The sequence below is a fragment of the Eptatretus burgeri genome, chromosome 4 (genome assembly GCF_056783735.1).
Source record: "Eptatretus burgeri isolate ZD-2024b chromosome 4, Ebu_testis_v1, whole genome shotgun sequence".
Classification (NCBI taxonomy): Eukaryota; Metazoa; Chordata; class Myxini; order Myxiniformes; family Myxinidae; genus Eptatretus; species Eptatretus burgeri.
In genome coordinates this window covers 104880604-104905376 of record NC_140964.1, presented here as the reverse complement: position 1 = coordinate 104905376, position 24773 = coordinate 104880604, and the positions used below count along the sequence as shown (strand labels likewise).

The window sequence follows — 24773 nt, the reverse complement described above, 5'->3', positions numbered from 1 at the left end:
AGTGGTCCGTGCTCCGTCGCCCTGAGCGAGTGCCGTGCTCCGTCGCCCTGAGCGAGTGCTTCGTGCTCCGTCGCCCTGAGCGAGTGCTTCGTGCTCCGTCGCCCTGAGCGAGTGCTTCGTGCTCCGTCGCCCTGAGCGAGTGCTTCGTGCTCCGTCGCCCTGAGCGAGTGCTTCGTGCTCCGTCGCCCTGAGCGAGTGCTTCGTGCTCCGTCGCCCTGAGCGAGTGCTTCGTGCTCCGTCGCCCTGAGCGAGTGCTTCGTGCTCCGTCGCCCTGAGCGAGTGCTTCGTGCTCCGTCGCCCTGAGCGAGTGCGTGGGGCTCCGTCGCCCTGAGCGAGTGCTTCGTGCTCCGTCGCCCTGAGCGAGTGCCGTGCTCCGTCGCCCTGAGCGAGTGCTTCGTGCTCCGTCGCCCTGAGCGAGTGCTTCGTGCTCCGTCGCCCTGAGCGAGTGCTTCGTGCTCCGTCGCCCTGAGCGAGTGCTTCGTGCTCCGTCGCCCTGAGCGAGTGCTTCGTGCTCCGTCGCCCTGAGCGAGTGCTTCGTGCTCCGTCGCCCTGAGCGAGTGCTTCGTGCTCCGTCGCCCTGAGCGAGTGCTTCGTGCTCCGTCGCCCTGAGCGAGTGCTTCGTGCTCCGTCGCCCTGAGCGAGTGCTTCGTGCTCCGTCGCCCTGAGCGAGTGCTTCGTGCTCCGTCGCCCTGAGCGAGTGCTTCGTGCTCCGTCGCCCTGAGCGAGTGCTTCGTGCTCCGTCGCCCTGAGCGAGTGCTTCGTGCCCCGTCGCCCTGAGCGAGTGCTTCGTGCCCCGTCGCCCTGAGCGAGTGCTTCGTGCCCCGTCGCCCTGAGCGAGTGCTTCGTGCCCCGTCGCCCTGAGCGAGTGCTTCGTGCCCCGTCGTCCTGAGCGAGTGCTTCGTGCTCCGTCGCCCTGAGCGAGTGCTTCGTGCTCCGTCGCCCTGAGCGAGTGCTTCGTGCTCCGTCGCCCTGAGCGAGTGCTTCGTGCTCCGTCGCCCTGAGCGAGTGCTTCGTGCTCCGTCGCCCTGAGCGAGTGCTTCGTGCTCCGTCGCCCTGAGCGAGTGCTTCGTGCTCCGTCGCCCTGAGCGAGTGCTTCGTGCTCCGTCGCCCTGAGCGAGTGCTTCGTGCTCCGTCGCCCTGAGCGAGTGCTTCGTGCTCCGTCGCCCTGAGCGAGTGCTTCGTGCTCCGTCGCCCTGAGCGAGTGCTTCGTGCTCCGTCGCCCTGAGCGAGTGCTTCGTGCTTCGTCGCCCTGAGCGAGTGCTTCGTGCTCCGTCGCCCTGAGCGAGTGCTTCGTGCCCCGTCGCCCTGAGCGAGTGCTTCGTGCCCCGTCGCCCTGAGCGAGTGCTTCGTGCCCCGTCGTCCTGAGCGAGTGCTTCGTGCTCCGTCGCCCTGAGCGAGTGGTTCGTGCTCCCGCGCCCTGAGCGAGTGCTTCGTGCTCCGTCGCCCTGAGCGAGTGCTTCGTGCTTCGTCGCCCTGAGCGAGTGCTTCGTGCTCCGTCGCCCTGAGCGAGTGCTTCGTGCTCCGTCGCCCTGAGCGAGTGCTTCGTGCTCCGTCGCCCTGAGCGAGTGCTTCGTGCTCCGTCGCCCTGAGCGAGTGCTTCGTGCTCCGTCGCCCTGAGCGAGTGGTTCGTGCTCCCGCGCCCTGAGCGAGTGCTTCGTGCTCCGTCGCCCTGAGCGAGTGCTTCGTGCTTCGTCGCCCTGAGCGAGTGCTTCGTGCTCCGTCGCCCTGAGCGAGTGCTTCGTGCTCCGTCGCCCTGAGCGAGTGCTTCGTGCTCCGTCGCCCTGAGCGAGTTCTTCGTGCTCCGTCGCCCTGAGCGAGTGCTTCGTGCTCCGTCGCCCTGAGCGAGTGCTTATTGCTCCGTCGCCCTGAGCGAGTGCTTCGTGCTCCGTCGCCCTGAGCGAGTGCTTCGTGCTCCCTCGCCCTGAGCGAGTGCTTCGTGCTCCCTCGCCCTGAGCGAGTGCTTCGTGCTCCGTCGCCCTGAGCGAGTGCTTCGTGCTCCGTCGCCCTGAGCGAGTTCTTCGTGCTCCGTCGCCCTGAGCGAGTGCTTCGTGCTCCGTCGCCCTGAGCGAGTGCTTATTGCTCCGTCGCCCTGAGCGAGTGCTTCGTGCCCCGTCGCCCTGAGCGTGTGCTTCGTGCCCCGTCGCCCTGAGCGAGTGCTTCGTGCCCCGTCGCCCTGAGCGAGTGCTTCGTGCCCCGTCGCCCTGAGCGAGTGCTTCGTGCCCCGTCGCCCTGAGCGAGTGCTTCGTGCCCCGTCGCCCTGAGCGAGTGCTTCGTGCTCCGTCGCCCTGAGCGAGTGCTTCGTGCTCCGTCGCCCTGAGCGAGTTGTTGTGAAATAATACCTGATTTCCGAGCCGTTTACCATATGATATTAACGTGTTTTCTAAATTACCGAGCCAAATGTTTTTTTTCCACCCGTCACACATAGCTGTTTATAAAGATTAATATTTGTGAACTTATCCCTGAAACGTCTATAATCTATATGAATGCAGCATTGTTTTTCGGGTAAAGCTACTCATGGTTTTTGGTTTGTTGCCAATATTAGCTGTGTGTGTGTGTGTGTGTGTGTGTGTGTGTGTGTGTGTGTGTGTGTGTGTGTGTGTGTGTGTGTGTGTGTGTGTGTGTGTGTGTGTGTGTTTCATAAAGCATAACCTCTCTCTCTGTCTTTGTCTCTGGACATATCCGGACGGTGGTTATGTGTGGACGTTCTCTGTCTCGGGATGTTTCCGGGCAGGGTTTGTCTACAGACGTGTCCGGGCGGTGTTTTTCTCCGGCCAACTTGGCTCTGGACGCATCCGGGCGGTGTTTGCCTCCAGACGCGTCCGGTGGTAATTAACACTCCACTGCATGTCTGCCTTCCCTTCCCCTCACCTCACACTGTCTTCCCTTCCCCCACTTCCCCCACCCCTCCTTGATCCCCCACCCCTCCTCGCTCCCCTCCCTGCTCTCTCCCTGTTGTCTCTCTCCCACCCCTCTCTCCCTTTTCCCCCCTCCTATTTTTCTGCCTCCCCCTTTAGTATTCCCGTCAGCGAAGCGCCGGGTGGTATTTGGTAGTATCTGCTATAAATGATGTGTGTGTGTTTTTGTGTGTGTGAGATGCTTTTTGTGTCTATTAATTACTTGTGTCTCTTCATTAATTTATGTTCTGTTGGAATGTACCTTTTGACTCTTTAGACTGCTGAGTCTCCTTTGACCTTTGATGACCCTTTAAGACCCCCAAGACCCTAAAAGAACTCTCTTATTATCAGGGTTCCAAGGCTTCCAGGCTGAGATACCTATTGTTATTGTTCAGACTAGCAAAAATGTCTGAGGCCGTGAAGACAAATGAAAGTTTGGTCCAATGGACCAACGGGCCCCCTGAGTCAATACAAAAAGTCTGGTGTTTGCTTTACGGTTAAGAAGGTTGGCTTAAGATCTTCAGGTCTTGAGTTCAAGTCCCTGTTGTGCCGTTGAAGTTACATCAGACGAGTTGACTCAGCCTGTCATCCTTCCGAGATCGGAAAAATATACCAGCTTACTGGGAACAGGGGCACTACATCAGTGGAACAGCCACGCTTACAGAAAATGATAAAACAGTAGCCATACAGAACATACAGAACTTCATACATTCTGGCTTCATACAGAACAACAACAACAACAACAACAACATATCCATACAAATTTAAATGTCATGATTACATCCTCGTGTTGACATGCCCTGGTTATTATAAACCCAATGCAGAATATTTACTTCAAAACATAGGGTGGGATTGCGCTCAATATTTTATTTCTTTCTTTTATTAAGATCATTGTCGATATGCCAAGGCATAGTTAGGCATCAGCAATAGTTGACCAGTGTGACGTGGTTCCTGGTACCATAATGCTGAAAGGGATTTCCTTTGATATTGTTACGAATTCTGGCCCGCCTTGCGTGCGAACTGCCGCTTTCCACTAATAGTAGCAGCTCGCCCACCGGACGGACAATTCAGTCGTGATCCTCCTTGGAACTACCGCCAGGAGCCAGTCACGGGTGGGGGTTTAACCTCACCACAACCCAGTCTGCATTCTACCCGCGCGAAATAGGGTGAATCGCCGAATGTCGATATACCTAAATACCCGCGCGGGTAACCTACCGAGGGGTTGCACCACGCCGCAGGTCGGCTTAGGACACGAACCGCTGAAGCAGTTCGTTCCGTGCTACAGGGATAACCAAGCGGTGTTATCGCCGACCTCGACGGTTCAGTGATTCTTCTTTACTCGGGTGTTCAAAACCCACTACTCATTCCACGATATAAGATGGCACTTTCAAAGGGGAAAAAAGACACGACGAACGAGATACATTCAAACAAAGCACATTTATTTATACAGCATGTATGTACAGCCAAGGCAGTCATGCAATATACAGAAAAAGCATGGAAACAAAAGCAATACCAACGAATATGCTTATAGTGTACAGTCACTTAAACAGGTTCGACTTACAGACACGGCGCCACATCATTCACACAGAACAAAATAAATGATCCCCTCATAGGCAAGGGGGTAGACGGGGTTCGTAAACCTTTATGGCCGTGGGCCGTGGATGACCGAATGGGCCCACGAGACCGACGCTGGTTACCTACACCCTTGTGGTGTGACGGTCGGCGAGCTCTCTCTGGCACTCTCCTCTCGTGTGCGCAGGCTTGCGCGCCTGAGCTGGCAGAGCGGCGCCTCCCCTCCGTGTCCCAAGAAAAGAAGAAGCCCGAGCTCACGAACTAGCTGTGAGTTCGACGAGCAGCCACCACGAACTGAACTGAACATGAGCTGCGCGAACCGCCAAGAGAAGAGAGCTCCACCCTGACCACCAAGAGAGAGCGAGAGAGACCGCGTGCGGTCCGCCTTATATAGTGCGGGGCTCCGCCCTTCGCTCCTCCCCGTTTTAGGCTCCGCCTCCCTTCGAGAAGCTTCTCGAAAAGGGGCGTGCCCTCACTCCGACTGCCTCACGCCCCGTGTCCACCAATCGCGAGCGAGCTCCTCGCCGCTTCTCGTGCCAGCCTTGGCGGCACAAAAACGGCAGGAAAACTCGCGTGTCATCCCAGTTCTTTTCACTGGGCATTCACTCGACATTTTCGGATGGTTTTTGCGGTGGAAAGGGTCGTAGCGTGCTCTGTCGGGCCAAAATAACGATAGCGAAAGAAAAACGGCTATCTCAAAGGGTCGCAGCACGGAGGAACCACACACGAAGGACTGTTATCTCAAAGGTGTGGTGTACTGATAGAAGATGCTTAGCAGGCAGACACGAGCGGGGGAACAGTCGAGCCGGGATGTGTTGCACAAGCGCGAGCGCGGGCGTACTTTGCCCGCAGCCCTCCTTTATTCCGTACTCAGCACACTCACAAGCCGGGCGACTACCGCATCACTACAACGCCTCAGGCGGCGCGCACTCCTTATATTCCTGGCAGACACGATGACCACGACGACCCCTCCTCCCATCATCATGCCCCGCCCTGCATGCCCGCAGGCTATACCACACTCCTCCCTCCTAAAAGTATGATTATTAAATGATCACCATCATAATAAGCATAAACAGCACGAAGTACTACGGTCTAACAGTAGACAAGGTACAAAAAAGAAAACAGCGAAGTATAAAAGCACATCACATCATACAACGTGTGAAGCGAGCTACTGGAGAAGCACAGCAGCACTACACAGCGAAAACGCCCCCAGGCGGCTCATGCTTACATGGCCCTTGGCGAGGTCGCGGCGACCTCCCGACCTCCCCCGGCACCATCAAACGCCTCCGGCCCATAAGGCGGCACCTCTTCCCCAGCCAGACCTGAAACAGATAAACCTTTCGAGGCCGGACCCCCGCTGTCTGGAACCCGCGGTGCCACCGCCAGACCCGACCGACCTTGGTGGGGGCGCTGAACAGCGCCCTTGGCTGGAAGCAACAAACACTCCCCAACACCCCACGCACAATAATCAGTTGAGACTCCACCGCATGGCCAAAACGGCCTTGAGCGAACCCAGAGAGCCGCGCCCCAGGCGCCAGGCACGTCTGACCTTGCTGAAAGCAGAGGTGGGGGTAACGCCGACCAGCGCACGAGTCCCGGCTCCGAGTCGATCTCCGAGACCCCCACGGCCGTTAGACGGTCGCAACTCCATTCAAAGCATACTCCAACCATAGGCTCGTCATAAATCAATAGGAATAACATTTGAACCATTGCAAACTCATTTTTTCCGTACAGCGCATTCTTTTGATAAAATCCCAGCACCTGACAAAACAACTACCCGTGGCCTGGGGCAACTGGAGGCCAATAAACCCTCTTTATTCGCCCCCACCTCTCCCAAAGCCCCCACATCACATTGATCATAATACAAATCCCATCGATTGATCTCCACCAAACCCACTCTCACACGGGAACTGCTGGCATTTATTTCAACAACGTTAAACCGCATCACTCGAGCAATGAAAAACAAATATGCAATGAACAGCAACCCACAACCCACATCACGAGTCCGCCTCTTGGTTGTTGCCTCGATGTTGTGACTCGCGACTTCCTTTAACGCCATGGGCTCACCGCAACCCGTTGAAGCTGCTCGAACAACACCGCACCTCACACCATGCACGCAGCCGACGCGCGAGAGCCCATCGCGAGAGCTGGCACGGCTCCTGCTGCTCCCGAACCGCACACCGCCGTTGCAGGCAGCAACGAACGGCCGCTCCCGTTGCATCGACGCGGCTCCCGCCGCCAGAACCTCGCCTTTGGTACTCTACGAAAGCATCGAAGAGAGCACCGGCACACCTGGAGGTACGAACTGGAGATCCAGCCCAAGGTGCGCCAGCCAGTCCCGACCCAAAAGGACGGGCCCCTCCCCTCGCACCACAAACACCGTGAGTAGGGCGCTTCGCCCCCGGTAAAGCACCGAGACGTCGGGCGCTGCAAGCGGAGCAACCGATTCACCGGTGTACGCGCGCGATGCGCGGGCAGCACGAGTGGACTCAATTCGACACCCGATCAGTGCCCCGATCAATTCGACATTCACTGGCATCGGTCCTGTCACCGTAGGACCAACTGAAACCAGGCTCAACATGGGCAGCATCTCCCGCTCCGGGTCGCTGGAATCTCCGTGCTCAGGCTGCAAAACTCGACCCGGGGCGTTACCGTGCACGCCATGCACTGAACACCATACCGGCGGTAGGTCTTGACCCGGGACGGAAGGATCGCTTCGCACACCGCCATCTATGACTGTAACGATGGGCGATGACCCTCGGCCCACACACCGTAGACGACCTCGAGTGCTCAGACCGCCGTCCGAGTGATTGCATTGCAACGCTCGCCCACGACCCGCGCCGCAGACCGTGCGCGTGGCCGTGCGTGCCTGGCACATCGCGCTGACCCCCGGACCATCTGCTGTGCCCCGACCATCGAGACCGCGGACATTCTTCAGAGCTCGCGCGACGTCCCACGCCGCGTTCGAGCCGAACCGCGTGTCCTCGTTCTTTAGCCGTGGCTCTGCAGAAATCATTCCCCCGATCTGACGTGCCTCAATAAAACGAACACTGAGCGCGGCCGTTGCCCACTCGACGTGGCCGAAGTCGATTCCGACGAAGGCAGGCACGCGTTCATGCGCCGTGCACCGACCTTCTGCCATGCTCGTGCTGGCGAGACCCTTGGCTCCGTAGCCTGGAAGCGCACGGGTTATTCGCTGCCGCCCTGCACACGCCGATCCGAAGATCCTCGTCAGCCAACTGTGGTGTCGTGGATAGAAGATGCTTAGCAGGCAGACACGAGCGGGGGAACAGTCGAGCCGGGCTGTGTTGCACAAGCGCGAGCGCGGGCGTACTTTGCCCGCAGCCCTCCTTTATTCCGTACTCAGCACACTCACAAGCCGGGCGACTACCGCATCACTACAACGACTCAGGCGGCGCGCACTCCTTATATTCCTGGCAGACACGATGACCACGACGACCCCTCCTCCCATCATCATGCCCCGCCCTGCATGCCCGCAGGCTATACCACAAAAGGAACACGAATAATTCCCTTTAAACAACGGTGGGGACCTATCTGCACATAAACTTAGCGTCATAACTGAGCTGGGGACCTTTATGGTGTATTGCAAATTTCCACAGCCGTAACAATATAATACCTCAAGGAGGTGTAGCCATCTCACTGAGGGGTTGTGTCCTTAAATTGTATGTTTACAATAGCAAAGTAACCAGAAATGCATGTTCGCAGATGGTCTTCCCCCTCTCGACGTGCTGGGCTCTATGGGTTGATAATGTAATGATGTTCTTGCTCCTATGATACGACAGTAGTACGGTGTGACCTAACCTGTAGAGGACTGTCGTGAATGGCAGCAGTAGCAGCACCTGCCTTGGGCTGTTTGCGTGTAGCCAGAGGTTTATCCCTTCCATTACAATCTTCCCAGCAATCTCTTCAGATTTGTTTGTGAACCAAGGACAGGATGTTGTGTTGCAGATGCGTCGGACAGGGTCCATTCACCAATAGTTGATGTGGCATGGGGTTCCTGATACTGTAACAGTGAAGGAGTTTGTGTTTGGCATGCTTTTATGTCAGGCAATAATGTCGTGATCATCAGTTGAAAGGATGGCCTCGACTAGAGGTATGCACGGGTTTAAATCCTGACCCAGGATTTTTCTGGATTCGTTTAAATCCTGACAAAAAAAGTTTAAATCCTGACCCAAATCATCGGCTGGGTGATTCATCAATGTGTGTGCCGTCCCTCTGATGGACGTTAAACAGGCTGTTAAATGGGCACTGTCTGCCGGCATTGGTTGTTGGACGTTAAAGATCCCACGGAATCCTTCACGAAGAGTCGGCGAGCTATCACCAGCACTGTGAACAAATTACAAATTCCTGCCTTGACCGGCAGACGGCCCTGCAACAATGGCACAGCCCACAATGGTAAAACCGGTAATACACCAACCAGGAATATGACTTCTCAACTTGCAGCACTTGTTGATGGCTATCATGCAAAATAATTTTTAAAAAAATTCAGAATTTTGAATAATATATATTTTTTGTTCATGAGAACAATTAAAGTTTTTAAAACCCAACATTGGTTTTGTACAGTTACACTTTCAACATCCAAGCTTAGTTTCAAATCGAAAATTAATTTCAAAGGGCCTGAATGTTATTTCCATGTAAATTTGTGTGATCCAATATGTGCGTCATAAGTTGAGGAGCTGAACCTGTGAGTTGTGTTAAAACCTTCAGGTTGTTTCTAAATGATCACACCACACATCATGAGATCCCGTCTTTTGTGCAGGGCATGATGGACTTGATGGCCCCTTCAACCTGCTGTGGAGTTCTCGCTGCTTTGGGTGGAGGTTTCCTCCTGGGCTGGTTCCTGCGTGGCCGTTTGAGTTCAGCGGTGCCCCGTGGATTATTAAGGTACAAACTGTTCCACGCATACCAATGAGTCAAAAGCGATACATTGAAAATCCTCTGGGACGAATGGCATAAGCTGAATTAGCAAATATGGAAATGAGCTGAAGGGTTAGGTGAGGAGTCTGCCAGAACATACAAATTTGAGGGGAGGTTGCCGTCTATGCCGGTGACAAGTTGTCATTTGTTGCAGAGCACAATGTCTTGTTTGATCTTGCAGTTGGAGAGAGAGCAATGGTATTGGCAGAAGCAGATGATTTGTTAGTCTGGATCATTTCCTCGGATTCACTTTTATAGCTTTATCTCCAAGCCACCAAACATTAATGCTTCACGGTACTAATACTTTTTTTTTGCATCGATTGAAATTTGTCACTTTTAATAAATTGCAACTTTAATTTGTTTATTCAATGAAAGCTTTTGTGTTCAATTTTATGCTGTTAAAGTGTTGGGATTGTTTGGCGGGTTCTGCTTCCTATTTTTGTATTCACTTCTTATCCGCATCAGTTTTGACTTTAAACTGCTTACCTGATTCTGAGCAAAACACAAAGGGCATCTTTCAGAATGTATGCCTTGCTGGCTACTGGATACCTCATCAGCATTCACTTGTGCATGCTTGGCCTTTTTTTGTGCCGAATGGCGGATCCCCTGGAGGTTCTGGTATCAGACTGGCTAAGCAGGTGAACAGTTCTATGCCCCAGCCTCAGCACTTTCAGTGTTTCTAAACACATCTGCAGTTTGCACAGAGACTACCATCCTCTAATCGGCAAACCCATGATGAATGGTTTGTAATCCGAAGTTAACTACCCAATGAAAGAAAGGCACTTTTAACCTTGTGTTTTATTCTTGAGGCAAGAAGAGTTGATGCCTTAAAGGAAAAATATATAAATTCATAAACCTTTGTTTCTGCTTGCAAGGCCAAAATAAATTACTGTAAGTTAAGTAGGTCAGTAAGAGTTTTAATTTTACTTCTGCGCCGGAAGGTGGGCGGAGGTTATATTTTCACGCCGTCTGTCTGTCTGTCTGTGAACAGGATATCTCAAAAAGTTGTGGACGGATTCAAACAAAATTTGGTGGACAACTTGGGTGTGTGACAAGGACGAAATTATTTGACTTTGGTGAAGATTTGGATCTGGATGCAGATACAAGAATTTTGAAGTGATTCTTCACCATTGAGAGATCGGGCCATGTCGAAGACTACTCCTCAATTCCTCTTCCATACCTGCCAACTCTACCGATTTGCGCGGTAGCCTACCGATCTTTTTTATAGCTTCCAACGCCTACCGATTTTATTAGTCACACATACCGCATTTGGAAATTCCATCCACTGGGACCATACTCTGTGCAGAGCGTTGGTGCTGCCGAAGCAGTCTCCTTGGCTATTGGGTACAATCCTGGACGGGTCGCCACTCCGACACAGGATACCAGCATGCTGGCACTCATTTTGCCGACCTCGGAAGGATGACAGGCAGTCAACCCCACCTGGTATTAATTCAACAGCCGAGTGGGATTTGAACTCAGGATACTCGGATCCTAAGCCCACCACCCTAACCATTAAGCCAACACCAGGCATATTTGGAAATTGTTATTGGAAAAAAAAAATTAGTTGTGTTTTTTTCAGTTTTGCGTTCGTTTCTCACTGCCAAGATCAAGATCGTATCACACGCGGCCACTTCTACATTGTACAAAACTCATGCCTGATCTTGATTTCTTATCTCGTCAGCGATTGGTTATTGCTTCCAAACTAAGCATGACCAATCAAATGGGACGACAGGAAACAGTGGGCATTCATTTCCAGACAACGCTCCATTTTCCATTCATGATCAAAGACTGCAGTTAACAGAGAGGACTCATCGCTTCAGTGCACGACAACAATGCAAACACCAGAAAAGAAAAAACCACCCCCATGCTGGGTCAACGAGTTTAAGCCAAGTTGGACAACAGAGTTCAAGTGTATCAAGGCTTCGCATGAGGTAAACTGTAAATATGTTATGAAATCAGAGTGGCCAGTCATTTCATTCATAAAGATGTATCAGTGAGTTTATGTAAACTCTTGTGTACATGTATGGGCACATACATGTGGAGCTTGGACAGTGAGTAATTTATGGAAACGTGACTGATGATCAGGATGTCTTAGAAAAATAAAGATTGGTGAGTAGATCAACCATGTTAAGTTTTCTCTTTTTCACTCAAAAAATATGTTGATATATTTCAGCTAACTGGTCTCAAAATGCAGGAGATTGCAACATTTTGCTTCATTTTTTTTGAAAAATTTATGGGGGGGGTGGGGCCGGGGGGGGCATGCCCCCGGACCCCACTAGGGACGCGTGCGACACCAGCCTACTGCTTTTCCTTCAAAAAAGGTTGGCAGGTATGCTCTTCTACAGTTGAACCTTTATTTAATGCATATGCATATGGAGAATCAGAGGAAATTCAATAACACAAGCAAGCAAAACACTATCCTCTGATCCTAAAAGTACATGGATCTTGAGTACCTTTTATAATCAGGAAAGGTGGGGAGCGTGAGGTCATGTAATGATATCTGGTCATTTTCGAGACAGGGTACTGCTGAGGCTGAAGTTTTGGGGTTTGGGGAAATGATCACTCGTAGCCTTTTTCGCAGTGGCCATTCCAGAGATCAGCTTGAATTCAAAGGGCTGGAGAACAATTCATGATCTGAAGTTGATAAGAATTCAAGCAGATATCTGGACATTACCTAAATACACATTCCATTGAAGCTCGACTCCAGCTTCCAGCCAGACTTTCAGACACCAATATATAATTATTTATATATGAGAATCCCTTAATATGAATAAGCTAAATAGAATAATCGATAATTCTATTCTACTGAATAAAGATTAAAGATTATTTGAAAGGCCATTCTGTTTTGGGGAAGAGGGGTGTTTTACTTGGCAGACTGATAACCTTCCAATACAGTCAAGAAATATATGGCCGTTTAAAATGCAAATGGATATTATAATATATATATATATATATATATATATATATATATATATATATATATATATATATGTATATATATATATTTTCAAAATAGATACAATGTTCGAGCACATACAGTTGATGTAATAATCATGTTGTATTTGAATACATTTTCCCATTAAAGGGTTATGACAATACATTGTGCTATATGCTAAAAGCTTTACTTTTCAACTTCATTATTAATAATGCTTAATTGGCTACATTTTCCTTTTATCATCACAATTAAAACTATTATGCTAATTTTGGAGAAATTTGCATCTCGAGCCAAAAACGATATATGGTATGATATCTCAAAAAGTTGTAGACAGATTGAGACCAGGTTTTATGGACATGTTGGGTGTTTGACAAGGAAGAATTGATTCAATTTTGGTGAAGATGTGGATCAGGATTCAGATCCAATAACTTTTTATGTAATTCTTCACCATTGAGAGATGGGGCCTAAAATGATACATAGCACAATATCTCAAAGTTGTGGACGGATTCGGACGAAACTTGGTGGATGAGTGGGTAGGTGACAAGACCAAGCCGATGAGATCTTGGTTAAGGTCTGGAGGCAGATCCGGCCTATCAGTGGGATACAAAACGTAAACTGTTCAGCCTGGCAGGGGTTTGAGCTCAACCGAGTGCTGTTGTAGTTGAATTTCTTTGTGCCATCTGAAGTTCAACTGTTGAAAATAAAATAAAATAAAAAAGAAGTGTAGCCTCACATTGACTTTCCAAACTTCATCTTACTTTCATGTGCTACTCTCTAGGAATAATGCTTTTGTGGAATAAATCCCCCCCTCCCCCCCCCCCCCCGTTCACCTTCCACACATTAATCTAAAGCAAATTATTTCATATGAGAACAGATTATACGTTTTACAATTGATGTCGTCATGCTTAAAGATCCTATCCTGGAATACAAAACGTAAACTGTTCAGCCTGGTGGAGGTATGCGCACCACCAAGTGATGGTCGAGTTCCAAACTGTGGTGTTTTGTTATCCAGAAGCTTGTAGAAAAGGTTAGATTACACAAAGGGGGAATTTTTTAATTTAATGGGTAAGTTCAAAGTTCATTATCGTTCGTTGGTTACCAAAAAGGTTGATCTATTGATGCTCTTGTGAAAAATGAAATTATGTTTTTTAACCATCCTATTCTTATATTGCAATCATCTTTGTACAGGGGGAGAAGGACAAGGCGAGAGCAAGGCTAGTGGGAAAGGAAGTTTAAACGGGGATAGAAAAGTCGTCAAATCACCTCTGCCTCACACGTTGCTCGCCTTGACATTGTATAAACACAGGACTTCAGCATCATTGGAATCTCCCACAATGAAGCTGAGTCTATGTTCCTCTCACTTTCCCATAGCAGACACGTCGGTGGTCTCTCCGTCTCTTTCCGTCTCATCTCTGGTCTTGCTTACCGTTGCATATCACGAAAGAGATGAAAGTATCATGACTTACCGTTCACAGAAGACTTCGATAGCAGGATTACAAAAGCTACACCATAAGATGTAAACCTCTCATCGGCACCAAAAGTAGAAAGGCCAGATTAGAATTTGCCAAGAACTGTCATGGCCTAAAACATTGGCACCCTTGTACTTTTTTCAAATAACTCACAATTTTCTCTAAAAATAAATTGAAATTGACAAAAGTATTTGGGCTCCACAATTTTTTTTATTTCATTGTTGATATTATAGAACCTTTGTGTTTGATTCAGAACTTAATCTATTCTTTTAAATCAGAAACTAAAAAGAAATGGCAGACAAAATTATTGACACCCGAGACTTAAAGGTCCCATGACACCCAAAAGTACTGAAATTGCATATATATATATATATATATATATATATATATATATATATATATATATATGTATGTATATATATATATATGTATGTATATATATATATGTATGTATATATATATATGTATGTATATATATATATATATATGTATGTATATATATATATGTATGTATATATATATATGTATATATATATATATATATGTATGTATATATATATATATATGTATGTATATATATATATATATATATGTATGTATATATATATATGTATGTATGTATATATATATATGTATGTATATATATATATGTATGTATGTATATATATATGTATGTATATATATATGTATGTATATATATATATATATATATATATATATATATGTATGTATATATATATGTATGTATATATATATGTATGTATATATATATGTATGTATATATATATATATGTATGTATATATATGTATGTATATATATGTATGTATGTATATATATATATATGTATGTATGTATATATATGTATGTATGTATATATATATATATGTATGTATGTATATATATATATATATATATATATATATATATATATATATGTATGTATATATATATATGTATGTATATGTATATATATATATATATATATATATATATATATATATATATATATATATGTATATATATATATATATATATATGTATATATATATATGTCCTAAAGGAGTTTTCCATCGTGATTTTAGATCTGAAAATGTTTTTTCACAATACTCGTTCTGTAAAATGTGAAATTAAAAAAAACAAACCTTCGGGAATGCCCCAAAAAATTCTCCTGAAAGGGGCGTAACCCACATGACGTCAACTGCAGGATGACAAAGGCTGCATGTAAATTACTCGGGTTGTTTGTCTATGTGATTCTATTGGCTTTCTGTGTGTTTCCACATTCGATTGATCGACTCAATCGCTTCGTTCATTTCTGCTTTTAAAAAATCAAACATTTGGTTTTGAATAATGGATGACATGGACTTTGATTTGTCTGGTAGCGACAGTGAGTGTGAGAGAAATGAAGGATTTTGGTTTGAATCAGATGGAGAATTGTCGGATAACGTAGTCGCGGGAGGTGAAGTTCAGGCAGTTGGAAATGAAATACGGCCTTACCAGTTCGAGCCCAAAGCAGGACAAGCAGAGGAAAATGGCGATGAAATTCCCGGAGTTCATGATGATCGGGAGGACATCGAAGGAAGACTTGGCAATAACAACTGGTTAGACTAAATCCTATTCGTAATTCTATAATGTAAATTCGACTTGCATACTGCTCGATATCAGAAATATTTTAGTGAGGTGACGTGACCAGCGCAGCGCAGCGGACATGTTGCTCACATTCACAAGCAAGGCCAGCCCATGTCATCGGCCGTGTCTCTCGGCGCATAAAACGAAGCAATTTCGCCATCCGGATACGATGAAAACTTGTGTGCATAACACACCTTGTGACACAATTGTCTCGAGTAGTCCGATAAATCTGACATTCTGTTGCATTTTTATTTATTTTATTCCTACTGTCGTTATGTAGCGCCAGTATAAAACAATGAAGAAAAGAGAATAATAACAGAAAGCTACAGCATGTTAGATTTATCGGACTAGTCGGACGGACGACGGATTTATCGGACTAGTCTAGACTCTGGAGTTGACAAGTAACTTGTATTAGCATGCACACAATGTACAAGTCAATGCGTAAGAGTCCCGAGGCTATGAGGCCATGTAATAGGACAGATAAATTTGTCTTTCATAGTTGTGCCAACATATTTTTCCCTGTTCATTTATTACAGCATTTTGGCTAATTGTTAATGAATAGCAAGCCAATGGAAGCAGTACCTTCACTTTAGAATAAACCCATGTATGTCCAGTGCAGCCATACCTGGCTTGCATGTATGGGGAATCATACCTGTCCCAGCAGGCTGGTTTCAACGAACAATTCAATCAGCTGCAAAATGTGGGTGCAGGTTTTTCACATTGTTTGATTTTAAAATTATCTCCTTGCGCCTTGAAATGATGCAATATTAATCTTTAGTATTTTACTTGTATGTCCCTTTAAATTTCTTTTTTAATGGAAACGTTCAACAGTCACATTTAATATTTTGTGGACATGGTATAGCCCTTGATTGTGCATACACGTATTGGATTTGTACACGACTACGACAAGGTAGTAAAGGGATAAATAATTACCTCGTGCTTGTTGTGCAAACATGGCTCAGAAGCAGAATTTATTTTCCGCGAAACAATCACAGGAATTAAGACGATCAGTGAGATAGCAGACACATGTGCACAATGCATTTGTACGTACTTTATATGGCACGTGACATCTCGAGTCAATCCACTCTGTGCGAGTTTCTGCAGATGACGTCAACGCTGCGGTTCGCTGAAGTCAACTTTTTTAAGGGGCGTGGCATAGCAAGTTGTGAAAAGCACCAGAAATGTTCGAAATATTGGTCGAATTATCCCATTTTTGATTTTAAAAAAGAAACATGGGTGATTTCTTCACTAGGAAGGTCAAGTTAATATATAAATAACCAGAAAGTTTTGAGTGTCATGGGACCTTTAATATTTGGCATCACAGCCTTTGGACAAAATAACTGCAGTCAAGCACTTCCTGTAGCAATGAATGAGATTCCTCCACCTCTCCACTGGCAGTTTCTCCCACTCTTCTTGTGCAAACTGCTCCAGTTCTCCCAGATTTTAAGGGTACCTTCTCCCAACTGCTGTTTTCAGATCACCACAGAGGTGTTCAATGGGATTTAGATCTGGACTCACTCCTGGCCACTTCAGAACAGTCCAGGGTTTTGTCTTGAACCATTCCTCGGTGCTTTTTGAAGTGTGTTTGGGGTCATTGTCCTGCTGCAAGACCCATGACCTTTGACAGAGACCCAGCTTTCTGACACTGGGTTGAACATTGCGCTCCCAAATGCCTTGGTAATCTCCTGATTTCATGATGCCATGCACACATTCAAGGTACCCAGTGCTCGAGGCAGCACAGCAACCCCCAAAACATCACTGACCCTCCTCCATATTTGATTGTCGGGAAGGTGTTTTCTTTGAAGGCTTCATTTTGTTTTCTGTAAACAGAGATGATGTGCTTTACCGAAAAGCTCCAATTTGGTCTCATCTGTCCACAGGATATTCTCCCAGAAGGATTTTGGCTTGTTCAGGTGTGTTTTGGCAAACTCCAATCAGGCTTTCTTGTGTCTCTCTCAGCAGTGAGGTCTTTCTGGGTCTCCTACCCCCTTTTATCGAGTTGGCGACCGATGGTGCGAGTTGAAACTGTCGTACCTTGTGTCTGAAGGTCAGCTTGAATCTGTTTGACAGTTGATCACGGCACTTTCTCCACCATTCGAACAATCTGTCGCTGCAATCTTCGATCAAGTTTTCTCTCGTGGCCACATCCAGGGAGGTTGGTTACAGTGCCACGGGCCTTAAACTTCCTGATAACATTGCGTACGGTGTACACAGGAACATCAAGGTCTCTGGAGATGTACTTGTAGCCTTGAGATTGTCTATGCTTGGCTATAATCTTGTGTCTGACCACCACAGACAATTCTCTGGTTTTCTTTCTTTTCTCCATGCTCACTGTGGTATACACAGGACCACAAAACATCAGAATGACTCATTTTCTCTCTTCAAACTGGTTGAATGAGTGATTTTTATTTTGCAGGCACCTGCAACTCACCACAGGTGAGTTCAATTCCAAAGTAAAGGAGAATCACCTGCTTGAAATCTAATTATTTCTAACAACTTCTAAAAGGTGCCAACAATAATATCCAGGCCATTTTTGGATTTCTGTGAGGAATATGCAAAGATTTAGTAATTTTTGGGGCTTTTTTTGTTTTGTTCCACTGCAAACCAAAGAAATATATATATATATGTGGATACCAAAATATGTTTTTAATTTCAACCATTTTCTGGAAGAAATGGTGAATTATTTGAAAAAAGTGCAAGAGCGCCAATGTTTTTGGCCACAACAGTACAGAGGTGAGCCAGTGGAGTTCTGGAACAAAGTTTTTATGGACAGACGAGACCAAGATAAGCCTTTACCATCCATCCATTGGGACCATACTCTGTGCAGAGCATCGGTGTTGCCATTGCAGTCTCCTGGGCTATTGGGCACAATCCTGGACGGCTCTCCACTCCAACACAGGATACTCGAATGGCTCCATCATCCCAGCAAGTTAGTACTCATTTTGCCGACCTCAGAAGGATGACAGGTTGAGTCAACCCCACCTGGTATTAATTCAATGGTAAGCAGGATTTGAACTTTGGACCATAGGATCCCAAGCCCACCACTCTAACCATTTAGCCAACACCAGGCATTTAACCTTTACCAAAGTGTGGAGAAAGGAAAGAACTGCACATGATCCAAACCATACTACCTCATCTGTGAAGCATTGTGGAGGTCGTGTCATGGCTTGGGTTCGCATGCCTGCCTCTGCAACTGGCTCACTCATCTTTATTAATGATGTAACTTATGATGGCTGCAGCAGAATGAATTCCGAAGTGTACAGAAACATTTTGTCTGCCTATGTACAAGAAAATGCCTCCAAACTCATTGGGCAGCACTTCACCATGCAGCAAGACAATGACCCAAAAACACCCTGCCAACACAACCAAGGCTGCAGTAAAGGCTGAGCAAAGCATCTCAAAGGAAGATACCAAGAGTTTGGTGAGGTCAATGGGTCAGAGAATCGATGCAGTTATTGCATGCAAGGGATATGCAACCAAACACTATTATACGACTTTAATTCACTTTCAGTCAATCCGTTCCAATACTTATGCTTACCTAATATTGGGAGAAAGAACATAAAACAGAGCTTTTGTTCTGCAATGGTAAAACATATACCGTATGCATAAAAATACCAACAAATAAAAGCTGACCTTCTGTACTATTGCCTCGTATTCCGATTTTGATCTCGAATCCAAATTTCTTGAGTATATAGCAATTATAACAAATTTGACTTCACTGTTCCAATACTTATGGAGGGCATCGTACGTCATGGCCTTATCAGTCACCACATCTGAACCCAATCGAGCATTTATGGGAAATTCTGGAACGACGCCTGATGCAGCCTTTTTCCACCTCCATCAAACAGGTGTGAGTTGATTGACTTTCTCGTGAAGGAATGGCATGCGCATCCCTCCTGCAGAATTCCAAACGCTGGTGCACTCTATGCCAGGGCACATGCAGGCCGTACTTGGCAGTACTCATGTGTTGGCCTAATGCCCTGATGTGACTTTACATTGGTGTTTCCAATTTATTTTGTCCACAACCTGTATCACGAGCATGCCTCACTTCCTTGTTAAAAGTACATCTTTGTAAGTTTAAAAAAAGTATGTTGGTATTAAAAGTAAATGAAAAGAGAACAATTTTTTAAACAATTGTTGTAATCTTCAGGCCTGGTGGCGTGGTTATGGGTACAACGGACATGGAGTCGACCAGCGTGGCAAGAGAAGGTGGTGAAGAGAAGCTGGTGCTTGTGGTTCGTTCGGACCTGGGAATGGGAAAGGGTAAGGTTGCAGCACAATGCGCTCATGCCGCTGTCTCAGCCTATAAGCGGGTGGCGCGAAGCAACGAAGAGGGCCTCCGACGCTGGGAGTACGGCGGACAATCCAAAGTGGTCCTGCGGGCCCCAGACGAGGATGCCTTGTCCCAGCTTCTTGCTCACGCCCGGTCCCTGAGCCTGCCAGTGAGCCTAGTGCAAGATGCGGGACGTACGCAGATTGCGCCTGGCTCCCGTACGGTGCTGGGCATTGGACCAGGTGCAGCTGACATTGTCGATAAAGTGACGGGTCACTTGAAACTATATTAAGTTTTTTTTCAATCTTTGATGAGAAATAAAACAAGAATACACGACCAAGAGTTTTTGTTTTGTTTTGTTTATCAAATTAATTTTATTCTATCTGAAGATGAAGGTATACATTTATCTAAGTGTGAAAAGGTAAAATGTTTGCTGGTAAAACCAAAGGTCCAGAAATTTGAGGTCAATGTTTGCATCCACCGTTGCGATGCGCATGATTGTCACAACTTTTGTTGTGAGTTTTTCTTAAAACAACAGACTATTTTACAGTCTCATCTATTTCTTTTTCCACCATTTCAAAAAACAATATTTGAAGAAGAGGCACTCGTGTTGATGAAGTGGGGTGCGGGGGGAGGGGGGGGGAATGCTGGCTTGTAGACACTTTTGTATTGCCCTCATCTCTCTGCATCCCCAACATTGATGTCATCTCATATTTTTTTGTTTACTCTTTACTCTTTTATTGCTAAAATCTAGAAATCCTATAAGGATCTTTGTATAGCTTGTATAAGGCCTATTAATTTAATTCCAAGATGAGTAGTTCTGGGGCAAAGCACTTTGAAGACACTTTATCTGTAATTAACAGTTTTCTAAGAAAACACCCAGAAATCAAGTTTTCTGTTCCAAAACCCAGTTTAAATCTGTTTCGAAGACAATTTTATTTTGTTTTGCAGTTTACAAAAGATGAATTAAAAATGGTTGACAGGATGGCATTGAGGTATGAAAACTCGGCTGAAGCCATCACGCCTGGTTTGAATCCCGACCCAGCTTATAAACTCTCGGTCCGATGTTTTACCGGCATGGTGATTCAATCAATGCGTGTGCCCTCAGATGGACGTTAAACGGGAATCCCATCTACCAGCATTCGTTGTTGGACATTAAAGATCCCATGATGTCCTTTGCGAAAAGTAGGAGAGCTATCGCCGGTACCATGACCAAATTCCAAATTCCTGCCTTAATTAGTTAAAAGTCAGGCCTGGCTAGCCGGTTCATGAAGACTCGGGCTAAGCCTCCCGTGGCTGACCTCACAAGAAAGGTAAGATAATGGTGCCCGTTGAAGAAGAAAGGATGAATTTAAACGAATTTTTTTAAAAAACAAATACACTATTCTCCTTTATGGCACATTGAGCATTTTCAAAATTTTATTATCTGCATAATTAAGAATTTATATTTCTGGAAAAGATTTTAAAGTAAAAAAAAAAATTCAATCCAATATGGCTGCCAAATCACGTGACAGATGACGTCATAATTTTTTTTAAAGTTCACATCATTTATTTATTCAGCTGGCTCAGCAAGCGTTAGCAAACTGCTTGATAACTGAACACACATCATACTTTTTAATTTTTCTATTGTATTTAAATTTAAGTATATACTTGAAGAACGTGCAGGGTGGCCCCAATGTATTGTCACCCCTTGTAAAAATTGACATTGCCTTTTATCATATCAGCTGCTGACAACACTGAAGGTTCTACAAGTTATACCACAGAAATTTGCAGTAGTCTTTTACTTTATTACACATGTTACAGCATATGACACAAGCCTTAAGTGTCCAGTGGATCCGTTTGTGCTCAATCATTGTCATTACAGAGAATCGTTTTGCGCAGCATGTTCTCTGGGACATTTTCCAGAGCATTTTGTGGGGTGATGCGATGAAAAGCAAGTCTTACTGCTTGTTTAAGGGCATGAGTGGTTTCGTTGTGCTGCTGTGCAGCAATGTCTTTTATGAAGCCCCAAAAGGAATTATCACATGTTGACATGATTGGGCTTCGACATGGCCAGTCAAGTGGAGCAGGCAGCATCGGTGACCCACGACCCACCCAAGGTTCCCTGAAAACCTCACTAAGGTATTCCCTAACAGCGATTGCATATTGTGCCGATGCCTCGTCCTGCTGCATCCACTCATTGTCCTTGATACCAAGGCTTTCCAGTTGTGGCACAAAGCAGTTTTGCAACGTGTCCAGATAAGTGTGCTGATTAACTGGATTATCAGGGAAATACAGTCTAAAGTCGTTTGCTATCCATCACAGCCCATATTATGACATGTGGAGGATGATGTTACACTTCCTTTTAAAAATGTGGGTTCTTCTTGACCAGAAACGAATTAACACTCTGCACACAAAGGCAAGATGACAATTTTTACAAGGGGTCACAAGACCTTGTGGCCACCCTGTAGAAGCATTGGAGACAGAGGGTACAGGGATAATGGCAGGACTTATAGCTGGTTGTAGGTTGTTTGAGTTTGATAAGTGATTGTATACACCTGTAGTGATTGTGATGTCTGGAAGAGGGTCTCATCAAGGGATAGTGTGTGGTTGATGTGCATTCCTCATCCTAAAACTGCAACACCCTCATGATATCCCTGAGCATGCCACACTTTTCTCATCCTCACTCTTACTGGATACCCCATCCTCCCCCCCTCAATTAAATTAAGTCGTTAGGTTGACGGTGTTGGTGTGGCACAGGCATGATGGGCCAGATGGCCTCCTGTGGCAAATTTCCTTCTTGTTATTTGTTGTCGTTCAGTCATGAGTGCGAATCTGTTCCTGTCATCTTTCCCATGCCAACGATTCGTTTGAGAACTTCGGGTAGGGTAGTCCTTTTGTTTGGTTAATCACGTTAAAGCCACTAATCACATTAAAGTCCATTGCTTTTCAATAAATTTTTTTCTTGTTGAAATCTTTCTCTTATAGGTACCTTTTCCTTCATTAAGAATTTCTGAAGCCATCTTTCATTCCCTTTGTTAATTGATGGTTGTATGCAACATTGTTTTATTCATTTACTAGTAAACGTGCCCGTCTTCGATGGGCGTCACTGGCAACATAGGGTAAAAGACAGACAGCATGAATGTATTTTAAACAATATATTATATCATTTTTATCCATTGATTATCATTCAGGTTTTCCCCTTCGACTGTCCCGCAGTAGCTCCACTTCGATGACATTACCACGTAGTTTAGTGACTTCACAACGTGTACCATTCGTGAGTTCCGGAGGATCCATGGAGCGCATTAAAATTACAGGGCACCCTACTTTAAAGTAATCCAAAAGGCCGGATCAGTTTCGTCTACATATTCATATCTTGTAGATTTTAGCTGGCCGGATCAGTTTAGTCTACATATTCTTATGTTGTAGAATTTAGCTGATTCTGAAACTGTTAACAGCATGTCGATCGGATGGTTCTTTGATTTTTCCATGGTAGTAAACAGAAGTACGACTTAAGCCTGTACGCCACTATGCGGAGACCCGAGATTTTTATGTGCACGTGCTCAATCCCGCACCCACCCGGAAAAGACCCAAGTACACTGTCAGTACTCACCTCCACACTAAAACGATGATCATGATTTTGGGTTTAACCGTAACTAAAAGGGCGATAATTTGTTGGCAGTTGGTCCAGCTGGGCAGCGGGTATCGGTCGATGAAAATTTCAAAACGGCAACCATGTATAAAAAAAGCAAAGAAATACTTTGTACTTAGTCAGAAAGTCATGGTTTTCTCCCCAAATGGAGCGCGATTCTATGAGCCGAACTCATCCTAGTGCTCCTCTAAAAAATGGGAAACATTTTTATTTCTTTTTTGTGCAATAATTCCTCCCATTTTGCAAATGGAGAACATGAACAGTTTAACTACCATAATCATCAAAACGAATTTTGAGGGGCCTCTTGAGGAAGACAATAATATCATATATATATATATATATATATATATATATATATATATATATATATATATATATATATATATATATATATATATATGTATATATGTCAAAGCTTGTTTCATTTCATGCAGTAACAAAAATCTGATGGTGGAACAAAAAAAGGGGCGTGCCGAAATATTAATATAATATAGGTTTCACTACCATAATCATCAAAATGAATTTTGAGGGGCCTCTTAAGGAAGACAATAATATCATTACTATATATATGTCAAAGCTTGTTTCATTTCATGCAGAAACAAAAATCTGATGGTGGAACAAAAAAAAGGGGCGTGCCAAAATATTAATATAATATAATATAATATAATATAGGTTTAACTACCATAATCATCAAAACGAATTTTGAGGGGCCTCTTAAGGAAGACAATAATATTACTATATATGTCAAAGCTTGTTTCATTTCAAGCAGTAACAAAATCTGATGGTGGAACAAAAAAAGGGGCGTGCCGAAATATTAATCTACTATCTATAATTCCAGCAATCTCTGTGTGTGTGTCTGTGACCGCTGTTTCTCGACAACCGCTGGTCCGATCTAATTGAAACCTGCCAGATATATTGCTGGGGACCTGAGGATGTGCCTTTTCAAGGTTTGATATTAATCAGACAAGTGCTTCCCAAGTTATGGCCATTTATTTACCAAACCAATGACAATGCAAGTTGTTGCGTGGGCGTGGCCGATGGGGAAGGGAAGCTCAGCCACGTTCCCCATTACGGGTTACAACGTAAGGACTTCCGAAGAGTGATGACTTCGTGTATTCTAAATTTCTCGATTTCTTATGCGCATTTATAGATAAACACAATGCCGCAAGTTATGATCGTTTTCATATGAGACGGTGCATAAATTTTGGTAACATCAGAGTGCTGGTCTGCTCCGAACCAGGAAGTAATTTTTTTTCTCTCTTCTCTTTTTGTTTTTCCTTGCGATGACATTGCGAAAAGGCAAAATACGTTGGTGCTAATTGAATAATTGGCCATTAAAACCTAAATTGCGAGTCATCCTAACTGTGATATGCGAACTTCCGCGCCACCCACGTACGGGCACGCGAGAGCGAAGAAACGGCCAGTGTGGTTGTT

The 24773-nt window shown here is 45.5% G+C and overlaps 1 protein-coding gene across 1 annotated transcript in view; it reads left to right on the top strand.

Moving 5' to 3' along the window:
- The window catches only part of PTRH2 (peptidyl-tRNA hydrolase 2), a 41055-nt gene extending 21005 nt beyond the window's left edge, over positions 1-20050 (top strand). The window contains exons 3-4 of the mRNA XM_085879570.1: positions 9247-9371; positions 19586-20050. Coding sequence (XP_085735696.1) covers positions 9250-9371; positions 19586-20000 — 537 coding nt within the window. The 5' untranslated portion in view covers positions 9247-9249 and the 3' untranslated portion in view covers positions 20001-20050. The remainder of the gene's footprint in view (positions 1-9246; positions 9372-19585) is intronic.
- The last annotated feature ends 4723 nt before the right edge of the window (positions 20051-24773 follow it).